We start from the raw sequence: 26,412 nt of genomic DNA, 5'->3' as shown, positions 1-26,412 counted from the left end.
CATCCAGCAGGGAGGAACCGGGGACAGAAGGGACCGTCATACCCTCTGTCTTCCACACCTCCAAGGCGGCTTCTGCCCAGATCCTCGCATGGTTAACTTGGGGTTAGTCATGCCTGAGTCCACGCACTGGCCAACCCTGTGCCGAGTAACTTTTCTGGGCCTCCTTTTCCTCATCCACAAAATGAAACTTACCGCAGAGACCCCCTCAGGGTGATGGACACCGTTGATTTAAAAAAATAAAAACTCACAGAGTGGGGCACAGCCTGGTCGCCAGGCATCAGAACAGGTGTGTTGGTGTACACCGGTAATGTCACCACTCAGGGGGCTGAGGCAGGAGGATCAGGTTTGGGGTCATCTTTAGCCATACAGTGAGGCCAGCCTGGGCTACGTGAGCTGAAGGGCGGGTGCAGGTATTCAGCAGCAAGTTTGCAGGAGCCACTAGCCCCTGGGGCAGAGTCGGGAGAGAAGGGAGCAGCTTGGCAGGGGGTGGGGAAGGTGTCCCAGAGGGGGCGGCCAGCTGGCGGGAGGGGCGCTGACTGCAAGTGAAGGAGCTCCCGGGCTGGGAGAGCAGGGGCATTTCATTTAAACACGCTGAGGAGGCCTCCTACTACCTAGAGGGAGCAGGCTGAGGGTTGGGGGAAAGGGAGGGCGGAGGGGCAGGAGCAGGGATGGGGCCGAGGGACGTGGAAATGCGGTGGACGGGGCAGTGAGTGGGTGGGCGGGGCCTGGCTGAGGACGGTGGGCGTGGAGTAGTGAGTGGGCGTGCCAGGGCGTGGCTTCATGCTGAAAGAGGAGTCTGGGCCTGGAGCGTGACCTCACTGGGTGGGGGCTGCACCAGCGGTGTCGGGGTGCCTGCTTGGGGAGGGCCTAAGGAGGGCAGCCTGTTGGGGGTAGGGTCTCTGAGGCCTAGGGCGGGGCTTGTTGAGGTGGGGCTTGTTTGGATTTGACGTGTGGGGGTCTGGGTGAGGCCTGGAGGTGTGGTCTATGGGGGTGTGGTGGTGGGCGTGGAGAGAGGAGATGGAGACTGGGGCCCCTCCAATGGGTGTTGTGGGCGGGACCAAGGGTCGTGCCTGAAATGGCCTGTGATGGGCAGGATTATTGTGGGTGGCTGGGGTGTGGGTGGAGCCTTCGGTGGGCTGGCCTGACGAGGGTAGGCGGAGCCTGCGGTGGGACAGAGTCGGCCTGAATGGGGTCTGTTTGTGGGAGCCATGGGGACGCCAGGCTGGAGGGCGGGGCTGTGGGCGAGTTCCTGTTTTGAGTTGGGCGAGTTTTGTGGGCGGGACCTGTCACGGAGGGACTGTGGTGGGAGGGACTTTTCAGCGGGTGGGGCTGATGTGGGCGGGGTTTCTGGATGAAGCGGCCTATTGTGGGCGGGCCTTGGATGGGCGTGGCCGAGGAGGGCGGGGCTTCACACTCACAACATGAAGTCCTGCTCCCAGCTGGGCTGGCTGCCTCGCACAGCAATGGTGGTGCTCTTCACGTTCTGCACCTTCAGGGTCACGTATGTGTTGAACTTCTCTGCAGCGGAGAGTGGGGCAATGGCCGGCTGTCCCCTCTCAGGTCCGTGTGCTCACTCAACCCCAATGGTGGACCAGCAAGCCCGGGGCCCAGAATTGCCGGTTACCATCCATTCTTACAATTACACAGGGAAAGTGGAGGCCAAGTGTAAGGAGTCTGATTTTCAGCTGGGGAGACTGAGGCCCCAGGAGGGACTGACAATCCATGCAGGAGGCTGGCCTCAGCTACAGAATGAACTCCAAGCTAGCTTAGCCAATTAGTGAGACCCTGTCTTTAAACATAGAGACGGACAGCTAGAGCTGGAGTTCGGGGTGGGCGGTGTCCAGGCCTTGGTTTCCACGTGTATCCCAGGCACTCCCTGGCCCTGGGTCCCTCCCCAGGAGGATCTCTGGCCTGCTTGGGGACAAAGCTTACACTTGAGATGAGCCTGCCCTCTGCATGGTAACAGGTGCCGATCACCCTCCTCAGGCCCAGGACACCAGACAAGAACAGACAGGGTGACAGGTGACGGGGACAGTGCAGACAGCCAGGACAGGACACTTACCTTGGGCACCGTCAAACTTGGCTTTTTTGACTGTGAAGAGATAGGATCGAGCAGCAAGGTGTGGGGAGGAGGAAGAGCGGATGCAGAGATTAAGACAAAGATAGAGCCAGATAGGCAGGAGAGTGAGACATGGGAGAGAGAGATGGAGGGGAGAATTCACAAGAGGTGCCAGGGGCAGGAGGGGGAGCAGAGGAAAGAGGACAGGAAAGAGGAGGAGGGAAGAGAGGATGGGGAGGAGGGAAGAGAGGGTAGGGAGGAGGGGAAGGGAGGAGGGAAGAGAGGGTGGGGAGGAGGGGAAGGGAGGAGGGAAGAGAAGAAGGGAAGGAGGGGAAGAGAGGATGGGGAGGAGGGGAAGAGAGGGTAGGGAGGAGGGGAAGAGAGGAGGGAAGAGAGGGTGGGGAGGAGGGGAAGGGAGGAGGGAAGAGAGGAAGGGGAGGAGGGGAAGGGAGGAGGGAAGAGAGGAAGGGGAGGAGGGGAAGGGAGGAGGGAAGAGAGGAAGGGGAGGAGGGAAGAGAGGAGGGAAGAGAGGGTGGGGAGGAGGGGAAGGGAGGAGGGAAGAGAGGGTAGGGAGGAGGAGTAGATGGAGGAGGTGGATAAGAAGGGGGAGGAGGAGGGACAGGAGGAGGGAGAAGGAAAAAGGTCATCAGATAGACCGGAGCAGAAAGTGTCTGGCCCATGGGCACAACCCTCCCCTTCCCCGGGCTCCGTGCGGTCCCTTCACTCCAACTCCAACAGAGCTGGAACTGGGGAGGTGACAGGATGCCTCCCCTCAGAGGCCTTCCAGGGCGACATGGACATGTGGGGGTTCCCGGACATTCCCTGTGACCTGCAGTGTCAGAGGCCCTGACTTAGTCGTTACCTGGATGCTCAGTACTCCAAATCCTGGTGGAGGCAGAGCCCATGGACAGACAACCCTCCCTTTCCCTTCCCTTCTGGGGTGTTTGTAGGCAAACCCAAAACAGGGACAATACTATGCTTAGAAAGCCAGGCTCTCCTGTCTTCCCAGGCCCCGCCTGCCCTTGCTCCCAGAGACCATCAACACAGCTGGCTCCTGGTGACACTGTGGACACTTGTGCACATGACCATTTTTTGCTTCAAAAATAAAATCCCACACCCCCATTCCAAACCTTGAGGTCCTTGGTATGTGAGCTCCTATGCTATCACCAAGTCCCTGCTGGAAAACCCAGTTCGTAAATGCCAGGAAATTTGATGCTGAGCCTAGCACACCTGGGACCGTGGCCATGGAGCGTGGCTGGACACCGGGGAAGGGAAGGGACACTCAGGGCAGTGCAGGAAGGAGGGAAGGACCACATTTCATCCCTGTGCTGCGTGACCAGCAGCAGTGAGGGAGAGCTCTCTGAGCCTTCATCCTCCCTCACTTCCTCCTTAGCTCCTAGACTTCCTGGCTCACTTCCTCCTTAGCTCCTAGACTTCCTGGCTCAGGTCTCCCGCACTTCATCCTCTTTCTTCTCCTCCTCTTCTCCCTCCCCCTCCTCCTCTACCCCCCCTGCACGTTCCCCTCCCCCCTCATGCTCCCCTCCCCCCATGATCCTTAGCCCCTGTACTTGGGTCTCTGTGGCTGGAGGATGAAGGCATTGCCCCCATCCCCAACCCCCATGCTGGCTGGAGACCTGAGGCTCTGACAGCCCAGACCTGGAGACCCAGGACGTGGGCGGGGAGTCTGCAGAGCGGAGGAGGGGAGGGGAGAGCGGTGGTGGGGAAGAGCCAGGGGGAGGTGGTTGGGAGAGAGATCTGGAGCTGTGTCTCTTTCTGGGAGGGGAATAGAGTCTGAGGGATAAAAGTGTCAAAAGTGTTTGGGGAAGCTTTGGGGTCTCTTGCAAGGAGTCTGGGTGTCTGGGGGATTAGAAGTACCTGAGGAAGGGGAGGGTGGGGGAGGGTGTCAGGGATGAGGGGGAGGGTGTCTGGGGAAGAGGGAGAAGATATCTTGGGAGAGGCTGAGAGAGGGTTCTGGAGGGAGGGGAAGGTGTATGGGGGAGGGAAAAGGTCAGGGAGGCAGAGGGTATCTGGGGAAGGGAGAGGGTGTCTGGGGGAGGGGAGGGTGTCTAGGGGTGTCTGGGGAAGGGAGAGGGTGGGGGAGGGTGTCAGGGGTGAAGGGGAGGGTTCTGGAGAAGGAAATGGTGCATGGGTGAGGGAAAGGGTGTCTGGGGAGGAGGAAGGTGTCTGTGGGATGGAGAGGGTGTCTCAGGGAGGAGAAGGTGCCTGGGGAGGAGGGAAGGTGTCAGCTGAGAGGAAGGGTTCCTGGGGGAGGGGGGAGGGTGCCTGGGGGAGGGGAGGGTGCCTGGGGGAGGGGGAGGGTGCCTGGGGGAGGGGGCGGGTGCCTGGGGGAGGGGGAGGGTGCCTGGGGGAGGGGGAGGGTGACTGGGGGAGGGGAAGGTGCCTGGGGGAGGGGGAGGGTGCTGGGGGAGGGAAGTGGGTCTGGGGTAAGGAAGGGGAGTCTGGGGACCCAGGCTGGGGCAGGCTAACACCACTGCTGTCTGTGTGTCCCCTCATCACTCCCGAGTCACCCCCACATCACATCCGCCACCTCTCAGCTTCGTGCTGGGGTCAGCGGAAGCGCCTCATATGCCCAGCTATTTATAGCGCTCAGCAAGACCTCAGCGCCTCTGGGAATTCAGGTCCCGCCTCTCCGTGGCCTCAGTTTCCCTGCCTGGGCAGGGCAGAGGCGGAACTGCCCTCCCTAGGGCCACTTGTCACCGCACTATTTTTATTCCCTGCTGGCAGCCTAGCTTGCTCAGATCCATTTTCTGATTAAAGGCAACCGCCCTCTGGGGACTTGCCCAGGTTCACTGGGTCAGGGACGGGGCCACAGTGCTCACAAAGCAAGGGCACTAAACATTGCAGGGCCCCTGGGCACGGGGAGGAACTAAGCCAGGACTGTCCCCTCCACCACACAGTGTCCTCAAATGCACAGCCAGGGCAGGTTCCTGATTCTGGATGGTATCAGCTACTGGGCAGCTAGGGACAGAATTCTGCAAAGGATTCTGGGAAAGGAAGAAGGAAGCAGACCATCATCTGTCAAGCCCCTCACAGAAGGACCCTGACCCAACGACTTTCTCCGCAGTTCACAGCCAACCAGAGCATCCTCAGTGCCTCCCTGGTTTGATGAACCTGTCTGGGGCTCAGTTTCCCTCATCTGTGAGGTGGGGTTGCTATGATGAATGGACAAAGTTCGACTCTGGTACCATTCAGGATTCAAGGCAAATTCACACACACACACACACACACACACACACACACACACACACACACACGCACGCACGCACGCGCGCACGCACGCACGCACAATTACTCACACCCTCCTCCTCTGACTCATGAAACTTTCAGATACACACATGTTGTCCTAGCACTCTTGCGCTTAGTCAGGAGTTCAAAGACAGTCTCTGCTCCACAGTAAGATGTCAGCCAGCCTGAGAAACTATGGTGGTAGGGAAAGTGCAGAGGGAATTCAGCCACTAAGAATACCCCCTCCCTCCCTCCCCTCTCTCTCTCCCTCTCTCCCTCCCTCTACCTACCTCCCTCTCCCTCCCTCTCTCTCCCCTCCCTCCCTCCTTCTCCCTCTCTCCCTCCCTCCTTCTCTCTCTCCCTCCCTCTCCTACCCCCCTCTCTCTTTCTCTCTGTGTATGTGTCTTGTTTCTTTGTTATTGGGTTTTGTATTTTATCTTGTTTGTTTTTTGAAACAGGATCTCACTATGTAGCCCTGGCTGTCCTGGAACTCGCTCTGTAGCCCAAGCTGGCTTCAAACTCACAGAGATCCCCCTGCCTCTGCCTCCCGAGTGCTCTAAAGCACGTGCCATCGTTCCTGGCTAGAATGTGTCCTCATTTTTAAAGAAAAAAACAGAGGGGCCGGGCAGTGGTGGCGCACACCTTTAATCCCAGCACTCAGGAAGCAGAGGCAGGCGGATCTCTGTGAGTTCGAGACCGGGCTGGACCGATAGCCTCCAAAACAATACAGAGAAACCCTGTCTCGTAAAAACCAAAAAAAAAAAAAAGAAAGAAAGAAAGAAAGAAAGAAAGAAAGAAAGAAAGAAAAAAACAGAGGAAGGAGCCAGAGAGCTAGCTCATGGGTAACGGAGACTGTGACACAAGAAGACCTGAGTTCAGATCCCAGAAAGACAGGATGGCAGGGACAAGTGGGCCCTGGAGACCCCGTGGTCAGCCTGTCAGTGAGCTGGAGTTTCAGTAAGAGATTGTTTTAACAACTAAAGTGGGAGCCGCCTCAGCAGGCAATGCCTCTGGGATCCCAACGATGGCAGGAGAGAGCAGACTCCCCAGGATGTCTTTCGACCTCCACAAAACAGGTGAGATCACAGATCACAGGTCTACAGAGGTGTGGCCTGTCCGCCTGTGAACAAGTGCCCTCAGGAGGTGGGGAGTGTGGTCAGCTATGTGTCTGTGCTGGGATGGGAGGGGACCCTCCGCCCGATGTTTTATTTTTGTGTGTGCCAGGCTCATGTAGCTCAGGCTGGCCTCCAACTCATTACTCCTGATTCCCTGCCTCTGCCTCCCAAGTGCTGGGATGAAAGGCATGTGCCGCCAGGTCTGGTTTATGGTTTATGTGGTACAGGAGATGAGAATCAGGCCTTTGAGCATGCTCCAAGCACCCTACCCACTGAGCTACCCACCCTACCCACTGAGCTACCACACCCTACCCACTGAGCTACCACACCCTACCCACTGAGCTACCACACCCTACCCACTGAGCTACCACACCCTACCCACTGAGCTACACACCCTACCCACTGAGCTGCCACGCCCCACCCACGGAGCTGCAAGCACTCCGAATACTGAGCCTCAGCTCCCGCCCATCCATGTATGTGTATCCTAACATTCATTAGCTCATGTGTGGACAGTCCAGAGCTGTGTATGCAACACGGAAGCTGGAGCCCTTTATGCCTGACTCAGCCATGCACAGCTCCCATGGAGTCTCAAGGTTCCTGGGCCTAGCTCTGAGCTTGTGGGTCGGTCTAGGTAGGGCCCTGGCTGGCACGAAGATGTCCCCTCTTCTCTGAGGCTTTGGCCAAGCCCAGCTCCTGACCCGCAGGTCCCACTCACGCCTCGCTGCGGGCTTCCGGTCACAAAACCCTGCCCTTCAACCCCGGGTCTCCCCACGTGGGGAGTCCAGGGCACGCAGTGCAGGCGTCGCCCCGGGCCTGGCTCCGGGAAACCTCCTTTCTGATGCTGCCCGCCCTCCACCCCCACAGCCGAGCCTCCGGTTTGCGTCAGAGCTGGGGTGCCGCCCCCCACACTAGGCAGGATGGGAGGATGCGGGATGCCCGGAGCAGCCGGGAAGGGGCTCCGCCTCCGTTTCTGGCTGGGTCTGTGGGAGCTGCCCGGAGGGTCCCCTTCACGGTCAGCTCCACTTACTTCCCAGGCCTGGAGGCCGCAACTGCTGCGGGACCCTGAGCGCTCGGAACCCTTCTCCGCGACAGCTCGCAGAAAAGGGATCCTGCGCCTTTAAGAACACCCGCGTCCACCCGACTGGAGCCCAGCACCGCGGGGCGCGGGCGGGCGGGGCTGGGTTTGTGAATGAAGCGGGAGCCGAGGGGGAGGGGCGGGGGGAGGGGCGGAGGGGCGGGGCCAGCTCGGGCTACGCAGCCGCGGAGCTCAAATCCGCACTCCCGCCGCCCAAGGTCTCCGGCAGCCTGAGATCAGAGACTGCAGGGGACTCGGCCCCCGCCCCACACAGCCCAGGGAGGTGGGGAAGGGAAGGGACGCAGGGGGACCCACCCTCGCCCCAAAGGCCCAGAGTTCCCAACCGCGTCCGCGGGCGACCCTATCTGGCTTCCCCGCCGCCCAAGGTCTCCAGCCGCAGAGTTACCCCACGCCTGCTCCTGGCCCCACCCAGAGCCTCGAGGGGTGCAGGGGTGACACCTCTCCGTGGCTCCCGGCCTCCCCCCACCAAACGCGGAGCGTGAGCCAGGGCGTGGGCCTCGGTGCAGATGGCGTTTTGGCCCCAAAATAGCTGCCCCCCCACGTCTCCTTCCCTCCCTCCGGCCCCAGGGGTGAGGCGAGGAGGGGGCCGCGAGCTTCCACGGGTCCCACGGCACCGTGTGACGGACACTGGGGGCCGGAGGGGGCGTCCCCACCCCCAGGCCGGGCCCACGGCCCCCGCACCCCGCACCCTTCCGCGCACGAGCCGCCCGACTCCCGGCCCCCACCACCGCCCACACGGCGTCTGCCCCGGCGCCCACCCGGCACGCACGCGTTTGCGCGGCGGCCAGGACCCCGGAGCCGACCCGCGCGCCCTGCAGCGCGCACCGGGGTCCCCCCCGCGGCGCAGCCGGGCTCGGCGCAACCACGCGGCCCCGGCCCGCGTCCACGCAGCCCCTACCTCCAACGCACAGCAGAGACATGACTCCGGGCGGCCGGAGCGCGGCGGGCGCGGCGCGGGGCTCGGGGCTCACGCCGGGGCCCGGCCGCCGGCCATGTCGCTTCAGCACCGGGGGCGCGGACAGCGCCTGGCGCGCGCTGACGCTGCGACGTGGGCGGAGCCGGAGACGCGTGACGGGGCGGGGCCCGGCCGGACGCCCTGGAGCGTGAGCGCCCGCCGAGCGCCTGGACCGGCTCCCTTCTGCCACCAGCGGTGACCGGCCTCTGTCGCTGTGGTCGCCTATCTACGCCCCCATGTGTCTAGTTCCCCCTCTGAGCCACCTAACCGGAGCTCTTGTTTTACATTCTCCGGGGTAACAAACTCCTACATATCTGTCAATCCCCAATGTCCAATGCCCCAGAAAGCCATCCCTAATTTCCTAGCACTGAATGATATTTCTTTCTGTTTTATGCTGGTGCTGACGCTGGAACTCAGGACCTCCCGCGTGTGAGGCAAGTGCTCTACCACCGGCAAGGATCTCTGCCCATTTTGTAACTTTAAAGAACTGTATCTCTTGCCTGGCTGAGCAACTCAAGCCTTTTATCCCAGGACTCATGAGGCAGAGGCAGGAGGATCTCTGTGAGTCCGAGGCCATCCTGACCTACATAGTGAGGCTATGTTTCAATTAAAAAAAACAAAGAACACAAAAAGTTTCCTGGGACTGGAGAGGATGCCCAGTAGTTACCAACTTTCCATTTCCAGAACCACATGGCAGTGCCCAACCATTCATAGGCACGAAAATGTATGCAGACAAAACACTTATGCACATAAAATAAATCTAAATTTTAAAAAATCACATTTAGACCATTGATGTGTCTCTGCCAGGTAACAGTGTTGTAAGCCCGATGACCTGAGTTCAGTCCCAGAACCCACATGGCTAGAGAGAGCTGGTTCCCACAAGATGTCCTCTGACCTCCACAAGTGCAGTCAGGATATGTGCAACTCCACACACACACAGACACCCATGCACACACAAAGTAAGTAAATAAACACATGCAAAATTGTTGCCAGGCGTTGGCAGCGCACACCTTTAATCCCAGCACTCGGGAGGCAGAGGCAGGCGGATCTCCATGAGTTCGAGTTAGCTTGGTCTACAGAGCGAGTTCCAGGACAGCCTCCAAAGCCACAGAGAAACCCTGTCTCAAAAAAACAAAAAAAGAAAAAATACTTTTATTCATGTGTGTCGGAGTGAGACTCCCACGTGCCACAGAGCTTGTGTAGAGGTCAGAGGGCAACACTGCAGCGATGTTTCTCTCTTTCTACCATGTAGGCCAGGAACTCAAGTCCTCAGGCATGGCTGGACAGGCTTCTGCTCTCTGAACAGTTGTGCAGGCCCTATGGCTTTGTTTACATGTGTGTGTAAGTGTGTGACTGTGTGTGTTCTGGGTGTGTGTACATCTGTGTGTGAGTGTGAGCATCTGTGTGTAAGACCTGTATGTGTATGAGTGTACATCTGTGTGTGTCTATATGTGAGTGTGTGTATCTGGATGTGAGTGTGTGTATCTGTGTGCATCTATGTGTGAGCATGTGCATCTATGTGTGAGACCTGTGTGTGTGCATCTGTGTGTGAGTGTGTGCATCTGTGTGTGAGTGTGTGCATCTGTGTGTGAGTGTGTGCATCTGTATGTGTGTTCATCTGTGTGTGTCTGTGAGAATGTGTACATCTGTGTGTGAGACCTGTGTGTGTGAGTGTGCATCTGTGTGTGAGTGTGTGCTTCTGTGTGTGTGTGAGCATCTGTGTGAGTTTGAGCATGTGTGCATGCTCAAGTATGTCTGAGTGTGTCTGTGTGTGAGTGTTTCTGTGTGTGTCTGTGTGTGCATGAGTCTATGTGAATTGTGTGAGTGTGTGTTTGCTTGTGTGTGTGTCTGTGTTTGTGCATTGGTGTGTCTCTGTGTGTCTGTGTATGACGTGAGTGTATATACACACACCTTGGGTGCTATTCCTCATACACAGGTCACCTACTCATCATTACTATTTTTTTAGTGTCTGACAGGCCTGGGACTCAATGCTCAGGCTGACTCCAATAGGAATCCTCCTATCTGCAGCTCCCAGAGACTGGTGGCACATACCACCTTCTGTAGACCAGGCTGGCCTTGAACTCACAGCGATCCTCCTGCCTCTGCCTCCCAAGTGCTGGGATTAAAGGCGTGCACCATCCCCACCCCCTCTGTTACTTTGTTATACCAAATAATGAGCTGACTCCCCTTAATACCCCACACCCCCTGACTCCGTTTGTCCTCCTGGTCACCTTCATACATATGCGTGATTATATGTGTTGCTATAAAATCTAGAACCCACTTCGGTTTTGACAAAGATGGTCCTCAGTGAACTGCCCTGGAGAGCAGAGCCTCCTGACTCTCCTGCTTCTGCTTCCTGGCCTATAGTCACCATTCCCGCCTCAGAGCTGACTCCCTGTAGCCTGAGACCCTTCCCTTCGTGTGCTGGGGTCCTGATTTCAATCCTGCTATTTTTACTGCCCTCTATACCTACAGGGCTCTCCCTATAGAGCCTTGAAAAATCAGTGCAATACCAGGTTGAACTCACAGAGTTTCTGTCACAGCACAACATCAAGGTTCATCAGAACAGAATGTGACTGGATCTTAACCTCATTCAGGCCCTGCCAAAAAGGACCCAGTGAGGGGCTGGGGGTATGGCTCAGTCGCATGGCCTGCAGAATCCTAGGTTCCATCCTCATGTCCAAACTGTCTTCTAATACTTAATGCCTTGGCTTCACCACCTGCAGAAGAGATCAGAACAAATCTTATGGTTTTGCAACAGCTCATCTGAGTTCAGACCTGGGAACCCAGGAATCCTAAGGCTTCTGATTTTGTTTGTTTTGTTCTGCTGTTTTTCTTTTTCTTTTTCTTTGTTTTACTTTTTGTTTTTTTGTTTTTTTGTTTTTTTGTTTTTTGTTTTTTTTTTTTTTTTTTTGGTTTTTCGAGACAGGGTTTCCCTGTGGCTTTGGAGGCTGTCCTGGAACTCGCTCGGTAGACCAGGCTGGTCTCGAACTCACAGTGATCCGCCTGCCTCTGCCTCCCAAGTGCTGGGATTAAAGGCGTGCGCCACCAACGCCCGGCTTGTTTTACTTTTGGAGACAGGGTTTCTCTGTGGCTTTGGAGACTGTCCCGGAACTCTTATAGACCATGCTGGCCTTATACTCACAGAGATCCGCCTGCCTCTGCCAACCAAGTGCTGGGATTGAAGGTGTGCACCATCAACGCCCTGCAAGTTTTGCTATTTTTTTTTGTTTTTGTTTTTTGTTTTTCGAGACAGGGTTTCTCTGTATTGTTTCGGAGGCTGTCCTGGAACTCGCTCTGTAGACCAGGCTAGAACTCAGAGAGATCTGCCTGCCTCTGTCTCCGGAGTACTGGGATTAAAGGCGTGCACCACCACCTCACTCCATTTTAAATTTTAGACAGGTATCACTGGTAAGGTCACTTCAGGCTGGAGTGGTGGGCTGTGAGTCCCCTGCAGGGTCCCCATTGCTCCCTTGTTACTCAAAGATTTAATTCCCTTATTTTCTTTCTTGCTTGTCACAAATATAGCTCTTTTGTGTGCTTTGAAGTTTTTATAAGGGAATGCATCTGTCGTTCTTTTCCTGTTCTTTTCTTTAAAATCGATTTCATTTACTTTTAAGACGGTTTGACTATGCACTCTAAGCTGATCTGAAACTCACTGTGTGGACCATGCTTGGCCCACAGCTGCAGCAATCCTCCTGCCTTGGCCTCCTGAGTGCTGGGGTCTCACTCATGTGCCTAACAGTGGCAGCTTAGGTGTCTTTTCACATCCTGGATGTGTGTGGAGGCCAGCGGTGGCTGTCTCCATCCTGCGGTATCACTCTGAGTCTTCCCTAGAGACAGGGTCTCTCACTGGCTGGAGCTATGCTGGTGGCCAGCAACACCCAGCCATGCCCCTGTCTCCAAGGACGCAGCACTGTATCCACCCAGTTTCTTCAGCTGGCAACTGGGATGGAATCTCAGGTCCTCCAGAGCTCCACCCCTGAGCCACGCCCCCAGCCCCTCACTGGGGCATTCTAGGCAGGGCTCCACCCCTGAGCCACGCCCCCAGCCCCTCACTGGGGCATTCTAGGTAGAGCTCCACCCCTGAGCCACGCTCCAGCCCCCAGGGCACATTATAGGTAGGGGGCTCAACCAGTGAGCTGTGTGACACCTCTTGGTTTGTTCTGTCCGTCCTTTGCCTCATCTTCCGCCTCACACCTGCTACCTCTCCACGTTTCCATCCCTGAAGTCTGTCTCCTCACTGAATCCTCTCCCAGCCATATTGGCAGCCCAAGAGGCTGACTAGCCCTCTCTGCAGACGCTCTGGGTTGGGGGTTCAGGGACATCTGAGAACAGAACTTGGCGTGCTGCTGGGGGACCGGCTCCTTCCGCACGGAGCAGCCCAGTTCCCTCCCCCGTTTTACCCAGTTCCACCCCGTGCAGCAGCCCACGAGCAACAGATGGGTAAACGGAGGCACCGGGTGCAGGGCACAGTGAGTCCGGAGCCTGCTAAGGATCCTGAGGATGTCAGCAGAGGCCGGCGTGGAGACAGGGCTGCCACCACCACCCGCTGCGGCCCGAGGGGGTCTTTCCAGAAACCTCGGGCCTGCGCCTGAGTCCCAGGGACAGAACTCAGCTCGGCAGGCCCCGCTCCTGAGCAGGGCGTCAAAAGAGAAGGCGAGGTTTTCAGAATTGTGAGCTCGCCCAGCGCGCGGGGGGGGGGGGTTCCAGGAAAGGGGTCCTTCTAGCTCATTGGCACTCGGTGGCTCAGAGGTTTGGGGTTTTTTGTGCCCTGTGCTTTTTGAACATTGCTCAGTATCCTTCACGAGGTTAAAGGTTGCGGTGCACTGGGACCTGAACACTGAAGTGCGTGCTGGATGCTCCGGCCGGGACAGGCCCAGGGGATTCCAAGGATGCGCGGACAGCCGCCTGGGAAGGGCCCCCTCTGCCCCTCATGTCCCCGGCAGCGCCCCTTCCTTCCTGCCCTGCCTGCCCGTCACCAGGCTCCTACCCCGGCAGGGTTTCGAGTCCCCCGCCCCGCCCCGCCCCACGGCGCCCTGACTTTCGGTAAGTGAGGCGGCCAGGAAGCTCGGGGGCCGCACAGGAAGGAGCGGGGACTTTCCTGTCGCAGCCCCGGCTGCCGCCGCCTCGGCGTGCCTGCAGGTAGGAGCTCGGGGCGCGGGCGCCGGGAGCGGGGGGCACAGGCGCGGGGCGAAGCCGGGGACACCGCACCCGGCGGCCGCCGCGGTGCGCATGCGCCGCGGGCTCCCCGCCCCCATCCTCGGGTCCCAGGCGCGGGGAAAAAAAGGGCCCGAACTTTCCGTTCGTTCGGGAAAAGCTGCTACTCCTTTAAGACTCGTGTCCGCTTTGTTGTTTTATTTCCTTCATTTTGTATTTTGAGCTGGAACGGCCTGGAAGCCGCCATGCAGCCCCCAGTCTCCCCAGGAGCAGGATGGGTTGGGGAAATGGTGGTGACCGGTTTTATTTTCATATACTTAAGCGTCGTTTGCATTAATTTTATTCCGGGGAGTGTATTGCTACGGCGCAGGTTGGGAGGTCAGAGGACAACCTGCCCGGGTGAGGCTCCTCCCTCCACCCGGGGGTCGGCAGGCCTGGGCGAGCGGCTACCCGCTGAGCCGCCCTGCCTGCCTTATTAGTCCTTGAGACAGGCCTGACTGGGTCTCTCTGTGAAGCACAGGCTGGCCTCTAACGCCCCCAGACCCGCTTGCCTCTGTCTCCTGAGTGGGCAGAGGTGGCCACCACGCCTGGCATCAGTTTATATATTTTTATTTACTTTCTTTTTATGTGATGCTTTGGCTTTGTTTTGAGTGGTATTTGTTGAGTCGGAGTCTCTGTGTAGCCCCAGCTGTCCTGGAATTCGCTCTGTAGACCAGGCTAGTCCCAGACTTACAGAAATCCACCTGCTGTGCCTCCTGACTGCTGGCACTAAAGCCCGGGCCCCCAAGGCCGGGTCCACGCGACCGTCATCTTCACGAGGGCGGAGGCGGAAGGGGCCCTGGCGGGGCTGCTCGCGTCCGTCTATCTGCTGTGGCGCTTTTTAAATGCAGTCTCCGGTGCTTCGACCTTCCGGTCTTCTGCCTCCATGGAGTCCTGTGGGGACGAGTGTGCGCCCCCACGCCCGCCTTTGCTGTTTTACCGTGGGAGGGTGCATGCGCAGAGTCCTTCCTGGCTCTGAGGCGGCGGCGGGGCCGAGGCCCTGCGGCTGTTTCCTGCCCCTGCCCTGGGCCAGCCCCAGCTCTGCAGGCGGTGGAGAGGCCCGGCTGGGACGCGCTGTGCGTGGAGGCGAGCAGGGTGGAGAGAGAGGCCGGGAAGGGTTGAGACACAGCGTGGGCCACAGACCTGCGCACAGGGAACCCATCACACAGGCGCAGAGGCTTCTGGCCCCAGCTCCGAGTCCCTGTGACCTGAAAACCCACAGGAATGACAGCCGTCGGTCCCCAGCCTCCCTCTCCTGCTCGGCCCTGTTTCTGCTGTGGATTGCTCCTGCCTGCCCGGAGACTTGGCCTGGCTGGCTAGGATGGGGCGGAGGGCTGTGGGTCACTTGGGGATGGCTGCCCCTGGGGGCCTGCGCCTGTTCGGCCAGCCCCGTCTGATTCGGCTCTCTGCCTCTCTAGCTCGCACTCATGGCGCCTCCCGGCGAGGAGACGCCGCTGGTCCCTCGACGCTCTTGCAGCCTGTCGTCCTCGGAGGCAGGGTCCCTGCATGTCCTCCTTCCTCCCCGGGGACCTGGGCCTCCCCAGAGGCTGTCATTCTCTTTTGGGGACTACCTGGCGGAGGATCTGTGCGTGCAGGCGGCCAAGGCCTGTGGTGAGTAGGGCCCTGCATGACTGGGCCATTTGGTAGGACTGAGCAAGACATCTATTGGAAGAGGAGTGCTCAGCAGTGGTGCCGGGGCTTTGAGGGATGAGTAGAAGTTTGGTAAGGGAGGGGCATGGGCTCAGCCTGTGGTGATGAGCCGATGGGTCCATCCCTCCAGGCATCCTGCCTGTCTATCACGCGCTCTTCGCTCTGGCCACGGAGGACTTGTCTTGCTGGTTCCCCCCGAGCCACATCTTCTCCGTGGAGGACGTGGACACCCAGGTCTTGGTCTACAGGCTCCGGTAGGAAGCGCCCCCCCCCACCTTCAGGGTGGCGTCACTACTCAGAGGAGGCGGGCTGCTGGTGCAGGTCACAGCACATCAGTGGCCTCTTGGGGCTCTGTAAAGCTGAGGGTGCCGCCCCCCTGAACCCCGCAGCTTCTATTTTCCTGACTGGTTTGGGCTGGAGACTTGCCACCGCTTCGGGCTGCGCAAAGATTTGACCAGTGCCATTCTCGACTCGCATGTTTTGGAACACCTCTTTGCCCAGGTATGCGGTGGGGATGCGCAGCCCGGGCATGGGGACCCCGGGCAACGCCCTCCCAGCTCCGGCCTCACCCGGCCACCTCCTGTGCCTGACCCCAGCACCGCAGTGACCTGGTGAGCGGGCGCCTCCCAGTGGGCCTCAGCCTGAAGGAGCAGGGAGAGTGCCTGAGCCTGGCGGTGTTGGACCTGGCCCAGATGGCTCGCGAGCAGGCCCAGCGGCCAGGCGAGCTGCTGAAGGCCGTCAGGTGAGGGCCCCGGGCCCCCTGTCCCGGCGGGCCCCCTGTCCCGGGTCTCCATTGGCTGCGAACCTGGGGTGCTGTCGTTTTTCCCTTACCAAACTCATTCCCAAGGCCGACCCCTGCAGCCGGCCACCCTCGCCCTCAGCCCGCCTCTGCCGAATAGTCCCTGATGTTTGCCCCGCGTCCCCGCTCTGAGACCCGACGTGCGCCCCCCCCACCCTGAGACCCGGCGTGCGCCCCCCCCTGAGACCTGGCGTGCGCCCCCCCACCCTGAGCCCCGGCGTGCGCCCCCCCACCCTGAGACCCGGCGTGCGCCCCCCACCCTGAGCCCTGGCGTGCGCCCCCCACCCTGAGACCTGGCGTGCGCCCCCCACAGCTACAAGGCCTGCCTGCCACCCGGCCTGCGCGACCTGATCCAAGGACTGAGCTTCGTGACGCGCAGGCGCATCCGCAGGACCGTGCTCCAGGCTCTGCGTCGCGTGGTCGCCTGCCAGGCCGACCGCTACTCGCTCATGGCCAAGTACATCCTGGACCTGGAGCGGCTGCACCCGGCGGCCGCCGCCGAGACCTTCCGCGTGGGGCTCCCGGGTGCCCAGGAGGGGCCGGCGCTCCTGCGCGTGGCTGGGGGCAGCGGCGTCGCCTGGAGCCCCGGGGACCAGGAGGTGCTGGGGGCGGGGCTCTGGAGGGGCGGGGCCTGCTAGAGGCCGGGCGGTCAGTAAGGAAGGCGGCCAGGGGCAGGACCAATCGGGAGAGCGCTTAGATGCCAGGGTGGGACGGCTCAATCGGGGGAACCAATCGGGTAAGGGGACAGTCGGGGCGGGACCGACGGGTCGGGTCAGGGGCGTGGCCAGTCAGTAGGCGGGGTTAACGCGGAGCGGGACCGGCCGCGCCGCGGGCGGGGTCAGGCAGGTGGCGCTGACCGCTCAGGGATGGAACCCCGGCCTCCGTCCGTCCTTTCCTCGCCAGCTCTTCCAGACCTTCTGTGACTTTCCCGAAATCGTGGACGTCAGCATCAAGCAGGCCCCGCGCGTGGGTCCGGCCGGGGAGCACCGGCTGGTCACCGTCACCAGGATGGACAGCCACGCCCTGGTGGGCTTGGGACCCGCGCTCGGGCGGGGCGGGGCGCGGGACTCCGCTCGCGCTGAGGACTTCTCCCGCGCAGGAGGCGGAGTTCCCGGGGCTGCCCGAGGCGCTGTCCTTCCTGGCCCTCGTGGATGGCTACTTCCGCCTGACCTGCGACTCCAGGCACTTCTTCTGCAAGGAGGTGGCGCCGCCAAGGCTGCTGGAGGAGGTGGCAGAGCTGTGCCACGGGCCCATCACGTGAGGAGCGGGTGGCCCTTTGAGACACCGCGGGTCCCGGGCAGAGACGGGGACACACCTGGGGGCGTGGCTGGGCGCGGCGAGAAGTGACCGCGTCCCGCTCGGCTTGTGTCCCGGCCTAGGCTAGACTTCGCCATCCACAAGCTGAAAGCCGCCGGCTCCCGCCCGGGCTCCTACATTCTCCGCCGCAGCCCGCAGGACTATGACAGTTTTCTTCTCAATGCCTGCGTTCAGGTTGGTTCACTGCGGGTGGCTTCCTGGAGGAGGTGACATCTGAGCTGGGACAGAATCAGGAGTATTCGTTTTTCCTTGAAGTGCACCGGCCTGTAATCCTAGAATTCAAGAGGCTGAGGCAGGAGGATCAAGTTTGCAGGCCAGCCTGGGCTATTTAGAGAGACTGAGCGTCAAAAACTGTCGGGGCAGTTGTCTCAGAGGGAAGCCCGAGGATGCGAGCCGGATCCCCGGCGCTCAGACTGTGGGAGGACCCCACTGCGCACCCTGCTGGCTGACCTCCACACGTGCATAGGAATAAATGTCATTTTAAGCTCACATTCCCAGCACCTAGAACAGCGCTTGCAGAGGCTTGGCGGCGGCATGGGTGGGGCTCTGCTCCCCCCCCTCAGGCCGCGCTCCCTTACAGACGCCCCTTGGCCCGGACTACAAGGGCTGCCTCATCCGCCGGGACCCCACGGGGGCCTTCTCCCTGGTTGGCCTCAGCCAGCCTCACCGAAGTCTCCGGGAGCTCCTTGCAGCCTGCAGGCATTCTGGGCTGCACGTCGATGGTACCGAACTGAACCTCACACTCTGCTGCTCGCCCAGGCCCAAGGGTGAGCTGGGCGGGAACCCGGGAACAAGGGGCAGGAAAGGTCAGGCTGTCCGTCCTTGGCGTGGTCTTGGGCGTGGCCTGGCCCAGCAGATGCTGGGTCTGTACGGTCTGCTGTTGTGGTTGCCACCGCTCCTGTGGGTGAATGTCAGGAGTGACTTCTGGGCTTCCCCAGGCTTAGTGCGGAGCGGGGGACGCTGGGGAACTTTTGCTTCTGACCTCTGACCTCTGCTTGTTTGCCTCTGCACCCTAGAAAAGTCCAATTTGATCGTGGTGAGAAGGGGCTGCACCCCTGCCCCACCCCCTGGCCGTGCCCCATCCTGCTGTGCACTGACCCAGCTGACCTTCCACACGATCCCTGCTGACAGCCTGGAGTGGGTGAGGGGTCAGGGCGGGTGAGGGTCCCCGGGCTGTGAGCTGGGGCTGGGCCCTTCTGGGGGTGCTGGGGGCATCTGTCAGCCGTGGTGTCCCCTGCAGCACGAGAACCTGGGCCATGGCTCTTTCACCAAGATCTACCGAGGCCGCCGTCGGGAGGCCGTGGACGGTGAGACTCACGACACGGAAGTCCTCTTGAAGGTCATGGATGCCAGGCACCGGAACTGCATGGAGGTGCGCCGGGGCCCATGCAGATCGGCATGGAGCCGGACCTGTTGTCCTGTCCTAGCACTTGGGGGACGCTGAGGCAGGAGGATCACTGGGACCTAGAAGTTCAAGGCCAGAGGGACATAGAGGGACTTCATCAGCTCGGCCTGGTGGTGAAGGCAGCTGTAGACACAGCCGAGCAGAGGTCCTGAGGCTGGGGCCAGGTGGGGGCGTTACTCACGCGGGGCGGGGCGTGAGGTCTTCAAGGCAGGGCCAAGGGAGACTTCTGCTCTTCCCCAGGCCCACCACATCATGAGAGGCTCAAGCTGGCCTCTAGCAGGACTTCCAACACACTCTGGGTGCATCACAACAGCTGTGAGCCTCACAGTGGGGACGGGTGGGAAGGAATCCACGCGTTTTCCGCTCTCCCCTCCCCAGTCCTTTCTGGAAGCCGCAAGCCTGATGAGCCAAGTATCCTACCCGCACCTGGTGCTGCTGCATGGCGTCTGCATGGCTGGAGACAGTGAGCCCCGCCCTGCACGCACCCCGCCCAGCCCTAGCCCCTCCCCCACCCCCTTGACCTGCAGCGCCTGTGACACACCCCACGCTCACCACTTCCCGCCCCAGACCAGTGGTCCCGGCCCCGCCTTGCTGGCCAATTGCTGTGCAACATTGCACCTCTTGCGCACCTCTCTGACTCTCCGCTGCGTCTGTTCAGCTGAGCGGATAGTAAATAAAAGTCCAGTCCGTGCTGAGCCCAGGGCGGCGGGCAGAGCCTGCTGAGGACTGGGCCTGGCCAGCAGCCCCGCTGTCCCCTTGTCCCCAGGCATCATGGTGCAGGAGTTTGTCCACCTAGGAGCACTTGACATGTACCTACGCAAGCGCGGGCCCCTGGTGCCGGCCAGCTGGAAGCTGCAGGTGGCCAAGCAGCTAGCCTACGCCCTCAACTACTTGGTGAGCACCCCATGCTCACAGGGCCCTGTGGTGTGGATAGGAGACGTCTCAGAGGGAGGAGCAGGGCATGAGCTCGGAGGACTGAGAGCATCGGGAGGGAGATCTGTGCACCCGCGGGTGTCAGGTGGGTGGTGAGGCCAGGCTGGGGAGAAGGCCTTGTGAAGAGAGTGAACCTTAGACTTGGGGCTTCCAAGGTTGAGTAAGAGTTCATTAATAAGGCAGGTGGTGGCGGCACACACCTTAGGTTACAGCACTCGGGAGGCAGAGGCAGGCGGATCTGTGAGTTCAAGGCCGGCCTGGTCTACAGAGCGAGTTCCAGGACAGCCAAGACTACACAAAGGAGCCCTGTCTCGAAAAAACAAAACAGAAAAAGAGATCAGGACAAGTAGGGCAGGAACAATTTGATGGGGGTAACGAGAAGAGGGAGAGCAGTCTTGACGACCAGGTTACTGAGCTTTAACTGTCCTGGAGCACTGGGAATGTGAAGGAAGGGAGGCGCTCTGGTCAGGTCAGCAGAAGGGGCTACAAGACACCAGCAGCCCGCGGGAGATGCAGAGCCTGCTCTCCCTGCTCGCTCTCTCCCTGCTCTCCCTGCTCCCCCTGCTCTCTCTCTCTCTCTCCCTGCTCTCTCTCTCTGCTCTCCCTGCTCTCTCTGCTCTCTCTCTCTGCTCTCTCTCTCTGCTCTCTCTGCTCTCTCTCTCTGCTCTCTCTCTCTGCTCTCTCTCTCTGCTCTCTCTCTCCCTGCTCTCTCTCTCTGCTCTCCCTGCTCTCTCTGCTCTCTCTCTGCTCTCTCTCTGCTCTCTCTCTCTGCTCTCTCTCTCTCTGCTCTCTCTCTGCTCTCTCTCTCTGCTCTCTCTCTGCTCTCTCTCTCTGCTCTCTCTCTGCTCCCTCTCTCTCTCTCTGCTCTCTCTCTCTCTGCTCTCTCTCTGCTCTCTCTCTCTGCTCTCTCTCTGCTCTCTCTCTCTGCTCTCTCTCTGCTCTCTCTCTCTCTGCTCTCTCTCTCTGCTCTCTCTCTCTCTGCTCTCTCTCTCTCTCTGCTCTCTCTCTCTGCTCTCTCTCTGCTCTCTCTCTCTCTGCTCTCTCTCTGCTCTCTCTCTCTCTGCTCTCTCTCTCTGCTCTCTCTCTCTCTGCTCTCTCTCTCTCTCTGCTCTCTCTCTCTGCTCTCTCTCTGCTCTCTCTCTCTCTGCTCTCTCTCTGCTCTCCCTGCTGTCTCTCTCTGCTCTCCCTGCTGTCTCTCTCTGCTCTCTCTGCTCTCTCTCTCCCTGCTCCCCCTGCTCTCTCTCTCTCCCTGCTCTCTCTCTCTGCTCTCCCTGCTCTCTCTGGTCAGCATCCCCTAGGCTTTGCCGGAGTCTGCCTAACAGTGTTCATTCACCAACCGCCCACCCACTTCCCTGTGCCTGTAACACTTAGGAGGACAAAGGCCTCCCTCATGGCAACGTGTCAGCACGGAAGGTGCTCCTGGCTCGCGAGGGGATGGATGGGAGCCCACCCTTCATCAAACTGAGTGACCCTGGCGTCAGCCCCACGGTGCTGAGCCTGGAAAGTGAGTGCAGGCTAGCTCCCGTGGCTGCCCCGCGTCCCGGGTCTGCGGCCATGTGCAGTCACACAGGGCGCCCACGGGTGCGGGTGTCCTGAGGATGACCGCGCCCTCCCTCGCCCCCCAGTGCTCACTGACAGGATCCCCTGGGTGGCCCCCGAGTGTCTGCAGGAAGCCAGGACGCTCGGCTTGGAAGCGGACAAGTGGGGCTTTGGCGCCACCGTGTGGGAGGTTTTCAGCGGGGGACCCTTGCACATCACCTCGCTGGAGCCCGCCAAGGTGGGGCAGCCACGGAGCTGGGAGCCCGCAGGGACTCGGGAGGGGGGGCGAGGTCACGCGACGGCTCTCCCTCGCCCCCAGAAGCTGAAGTTCTACGAGGACCAGGGGCAGCTGCCGGCCCCCAAGTGGACGGAGCTGGCGGGGCTCATCGCGCAGTGCATGGCCTACGATCCCGGCCGGCGGCCCTCCTTCCGCGCCATCCTCAGGGACCTCAACGGCCTCATCACGTCAGGTGCGGCGGGGGACGAGCCGCGGGTGGGGAGGGCCCCGCTGTGCGCGGGGAGGTGGCGGCTCCAACAGTCAGTGCGAGCTGACTCAGCCGCAGCCGCAGGCACTCGGCATGCATCTGCTTTGCAAGGTAGCCCAGGCTGGCCCCCGGGGGTCGGGATTAATCTTACATCTTGTGGACACGGTGTTGCCATCTGAGGCGTGTGGAGTCAGTTTGAATCCGTGGTTCTGTGCGTTACCCTGGGGCCCCACAGAGAGTGCCTCTGCCCGGACCCTGATGACTCCCGTTCCCCATGAGGCACCCACGGGCTGGCCACCGTGCACAGCAGGCATCCGGGGCGACTCAGAGAGACCCCCCACTTACACATGTGACCCCCAGACTATGAGCTCCTCTCAGACCCGACACCCGGCAGCCTGAGCCCCCGAGACGAGCTGTGCAGTGGCGCCCAGCTCCACGCCTGCCCGGACCCCACCGTCTTTGAGGAGAGGCACCTGAAGTACATCTCTCTGCTGGGCAAGGTGAGGGGGCGGGGCGCGGCGCTGGGCGGGGCGCTGGGCGGGGAGGGGCGCAGGCGCTGGGCGGGGCGGCGGGCGGGGCGCAGGCGCTGGGCGGGGCGGCGGAGGCGCTGGGCGGGGGCGAGGCGCATGCGGATGCCCGCCCCGCAGCCCTCAGCCCCCGCTGGCCCCTCATCCGCCCAGGGCAACTTCGGCAGCGTGGAGCTGTGCCGCTACGACCCTCTGGGGGATAACACGGGACCCCTGGTGGCAGTGAAGCAGCTGCAGCACAGCGGGCCAGACCAGCAGAGGGACTTCCAGCGGGAGATTCAGATCCTCAAGGCGCTGCACAGCGACTTCATCGTCAAGTACCGGGGAGTCAGCTACGGTCCGGGTGAGTGGCGCCTCCTGCGGCCCCCGAGCCCCAGCTTCCACGGCCGCGGGTGCACGCGAGCGACCGTCGCCGTCCGCCCGCAGGTCGCCAGAGCCTGCGGCTGGTGATGGAGTTCCTGCCCAGCGGCTGCCTGCGGGACTTCCTGCAGCGCCACCGCGCGCGCCTGCACACCGGCCGCCTGCTGCTGTTCGCCTGGCAGATCTGCAAGGTGCGGCCCGCGCAGGGGTGGGGCCGGGGCCCTGGGGCTGGGGGCCCGGCCCACGCGCTCTCACGACCCCTTGCAGGGCATGGAGTACCTGGGCGCGCGCCGCTGCGTGCACCGCGATCTGGCTGCGCGGAACATCCTGGTGGAGAGCGAGGCGCACGTGAAGATCGCGGACTTCGGCCTCGCGAAGCTGCTGCCGCTCGGAAAGGACTACTACGTGGTCCGCGAGCCGGGCCAGAGCCCCATCTTCTGGTGCGAGGCCCAGACCCCGACGCCGCGCTCCCTGAGACCCCGCCCAGGCCCCACCCAGGCCCCGCTGCAGCGCTGCCCTCGCAGAGGCCAAGCCGGCAGCAACGAGGCCCCGCCCACTTCCCAGGGGGCGGTCCAGCCAGCTTAGCCACGCCCCTCTGCTCAGGCTCGCCCCGCCCAGGCCCTGCCCCTGGCCGTTTCTTGCCTGGCCCCGCCTCTCCCCACGGCCCCGCCCTTCATGCTTCTCCAGTCGCCCTCCAACAGTGTCATCCACTCCACTCTGTCATCTTACTCGCCCCTCCCAACTCTGGCTCCTCCCCTCACGCAATTCGTGCCTAACTGCCCATTATCCAAAGCTTAAGTGTCTCAGGCTCCGCCCCACACTGGCCACGCCCCTTTCCTTCCTGACCACACCCAGAACTGTGATCTAACCACACGCTTGTCCTACCCTCAGGTACGCCCCAGAATCCTTGTCTGACAACATCTTCTCCCGCCAGTCTGACGTGTGGAGCTTCGGCGTGGTGCTGTACGAGCTCTTCACCTACAGCGACAAGAGCTGCAGCCCGTCCGCAGTGAGCCGCCTGCCCCGCCCCCAGCCCGCCTCCTGACCCCAGACTCCTCCTCCTGACCCCAGGCTCCTCCTCCTGACCCCAGACCTCTCGACCCCAGACTCCTCCTCCTGACCCCAGACTCCTCCTCCTGACCCCAGACTCCTGACCCCAGTCCTCCCTCCTGACCCCCCAGCCCGCCTCCTGACCCCAGACCTCCCGACCCCAGATTCCTCCTGACCTCAGACTCCTGACCCCAGACTCCTCCTCCTCCTCACCCCCAGTCCTCCCTCCTGACCCCCCAGCCCGCCTCCTGACCCCAGTCCTCCCTCCTGACCCCCCAGCCCGCCTCCTGACCCCAGTCCTCCCGACCCCAGATTCCTCCTGACCCCAGACTCCTGACCCCAGACTCCTCCTCCTCCTCACCCCCAGTCCTCCCTCCTGACCCCCCAGCCCGCCTCCTGACCCCAGTCCTCCCTCCTGACCCCAGTCCTCCCTCCTGACCCCCCAGCCCGCCTCCTGACCCCAGTCCTCCCTCCTGACCCCAGACTCCTCCTGACCCCAGACTCCTCCTGACCCCCAGTCCTCCCTCCTGACGCCCAGTCCTCCCTCCTGACGCCCAGTCCTCCCTCCTGACGCCCAGTCCTCCCTCCTGACCCCAGTCCTCCCTCCTGACCCCCAGTCCTCCCTCCTGCAGGAGTTCCTGCGCATGTTGGGGCCTGAGCGTGATGGGCCAGCGCTCTGCCGCCTGCTGGAGTTGCTGGCCGAGGGCCGCCGCCTCCCGCCACCTCCTGCCTGCCCCATGGAGGTAAGGGAGGCTGACTCAGTTTCCCAGGTTCCATCTTTTTTTGGTTGTTTTTTGTTTGTTTGCTTGTTTGTTTTTCGAGACAGGGTTTCTCTGTGGCTTTGGAGGCTGTCCTGGAACTCACTCTGTAGACCAGGCTGGCCTCGAACTCACAGAGATCCGCCTGCCTCTGCCTCCCGAGTGCTGGGATTAAAGGCTGCACCACCACCACCCTGCTCAGTTTCCATTATTGATTGACAGGCCCTAAATTGTGGTTACTGCGATCCAGGCAGAAGAGGGGTGGGGGCGGGCAACCGGCCGACTGAATTTCTGTCCGAGCTCGGCAGAGCCCAGGTCCCGCAGCTCAGGCCCCTCCCGCCTCTCCCCTCCCCGCCCCCGGGTCCCGCAGCTCAGGCCCCTCCCGCCTCTCCCCTCCCCGCCCCCGGGTCCCGCAGCTCAGGCCCCTCCCGCCTCTCCCCGCCCCCAGGTCCAGGAGCTCAGGCCCCTCCCGCCTCTCCCCGCCCCCAGGTCCCGCAGCTCAGGCCCCCCGCCTCTCCCCGCCCCCAGGTCCAGGAGCTCAGGCCCCCCCGCCTCTCCCCGCCCCCAGGTCCAGGAGCTCAGGCCCCTCCCGCCTCTCCCCGCCCCCAGGTCCCGCAGCTCAGGCCCCCCCCGCCTCTCCCCGCCCCCAGGTCCAGGAGCTCAGGCCCCCCCGCCTCTCCCCGCCCCCAGGTCCAGGAGCTCAGGCCCCCCCCGCCTCTCCCCGCCCCCAGGTCCAGGAGCTCAGGCCCCCCCCGCCTCTCCCCGCCCCCAGGTCCAGGAGCTCAGGCCCCCCCGCCTCTCCCCGCCCCCAGGTCCAGGAGCTCAGGCCCCCCCCGCCTCTCCCCGCCCCCAGGTCCAGGAGCTCAGGCCCCCCCGCCTCTCCCCGCCCCCAGGTCCAGGAGCTCAGGCCCCTCCCGCCTCTCCCCGCCCCCAGGTCCAGGAGCTCAGGCCCCCCCCCCGCCTCTCCCCGTCCCCAGGTCCAGGAGCTCAGGCCCCTCCCCGCCTCTCCCCGTCCCCAGGTCCAGGAGCTCAGGCCCCCCCGCCTCTCCCCGCCCCCAGGTCCAGGAGCTCAGGCCCCCCCTCTCCCCGTCCCCAGGTCCAGGAGCTCAGGCCCCCCCCCGCCTCTCCCCGCCCCCAGGTCCAGGAGCTCAGGCCCCTCCTCGCCTCTCCCCGTCCCCAGGTCCAGGAGCTCAGGCCCCCCCCTCCCCGTCCCCAGGTCCAGGAGCTCAGGCCCCCCCTCTCCCCGTCCCCAGGTCCAGGAGCTCAGGCCCCCCCGCCTCTCCCCGCCCCCAGGTCCAGGAGCTCAGGCCCCCCCCGCCTCTCCCCGCCCCCAGGTCCAGGAGCTCAGGCCCCCCCCGCCTCTCCCCGCCCCCAGGTCCAGGAGCTCATGCAGCTGTGCTGGGCTCCCAGCCCGCAGGACCGGCCGGCCTTCAGCGCCCTGAGCCCACAGCTGGACGCACTGTGGCGTGGAAACCCTGGGTAGCAGCCAGGGGTGAGCGCCTGCCGGCTGGCTGTGTGGCCGCAGCAGGGAGCTGTCCACCTCTGGGCGCCACCCCCTACCGTCCCAACCTTTCCAGAGCGGGCATATTAAATATGTGACCCGAGGGTCTGTCAGCTGGACTTCTGGGAATGCTTTCCTGCCACGCCGCCGCCTGCACAACTCCAGGACACCTGGACCAACACGCTCCGCTCAGCCAGAAATTGGCCCAAACGCTGTCTCCTGACCCCAGGCCTGCGACAGCATCTGTGTAAAGCTCCCATCTCAGTCCCGGGGGCTCCTTGCGGGCAGCGAAGCCTCAGCAGGGCCTCCTTACAGGATGGGCTCTGGGAGCGTTCGTTGAGTGAATAAATGAGTTCAATAGAAAAGACGGTTTGTGACTGGAGTTGGGGAGTTGGAGAGCTGACTCGCATGCGGCTCG

At 61.9% G+C, this 26,412-nt stretch overlaps 2 protein-coding genes across 2 annotated transcripts in view; one reads left to right on the top strand and one right to left on the bottom strand.

Annotated features, from left to right (window-relative positions):
- Positions 1 to 8,538, bottom strand: part of Unc13a (unc-13 homolog A) — a 49,754-nt gene extending 41,216 nt beyond the window's left edge. The window contains 3 exon segments of the mRNA XM_040742122.1: positions 1,419 to 1,518; positions 2,063 to 2,092; positions 8,415 to 8,538. Of these exon segments, the coding sequence (XP_040598056.1) occupies positions 1,419 to 1,518; positions 2,063 to 2,092; positions 8,415 to 8,436 (152 nt within the window). The 5' untranslated portion in view covers positions 8,437 to 8,538.
- A 4,949-nt stretch (positions 8,539 to 13,487) lies between these two features.
- On the top strand, positions 13,488 to 26,359 carry Jak3 (Janus kinase 3). The gene is made up of 24 exons (XM_040742118.1): positions 13,488 to 13,616; positions 15,089 to 15,281; positions 15,451 to 15,574; positions 15,710 to 15,821; positions 15,917 to 16,062; positions 16,433 to 16,718; positions 17,023 to 17,145; positions 17,219 to 17,376; positions 17,499 to 17,610; positions 18,017 to 18,203; positions 18,453 to 18,577; positions 18,677 to 18,808; positions 19,220 to 19,304; positions 19,608 to 19,735; positions 21,146 to 21,278; positions 21,400 to 21,551; positions 21,633 to 21,783; positions 22,159 to 22,298; positions 22,479 to 22,668; positions 22,752 to 22,876; positions 22,953 to 23,125; positions 23,577 to 23,694; positions 24,368 to 24,478; positions 25,869 to 26,359. Exons 2-24 carry the CDS (start codon positions 15,098 to 15,100, stop codon positions 25,974 to 25,976), a joined length of 3,303 nt encoding a protein of 1,100 aa, XP_040598052.1. The 5' UTR covers positions 13,488 to 13,616; positions 15,089 to 15,097; the 3' UTR covers positions 25,977 to 26,359.
- The last annotated feature ends 53 nt before the right edge of the window (positions 26,360 to 26,412 follow it).

The sequence above is a fragment of the Mesocricetus auratus genome, unplaced genomic scaffold, assembly GCF_017639785.1.
Source record: "Mesocricetus auratus isolate SY011 unplaced genomic scaffold, BCM_Maur_2.0 Super-Scaffold_6731, whole genome shotgun sequence".
Taxonomy (NCBI): Eukaryota; Metazoa; Chordata; class Mammalia; order Rodentia; family Cricetidae; genus Mesocricetus; species Mesocricetus auratus.
Note: the sequence above shows the minus strand (reverse complement) of the source record. Positions and strands in the feature narration are given on the sequence as shown.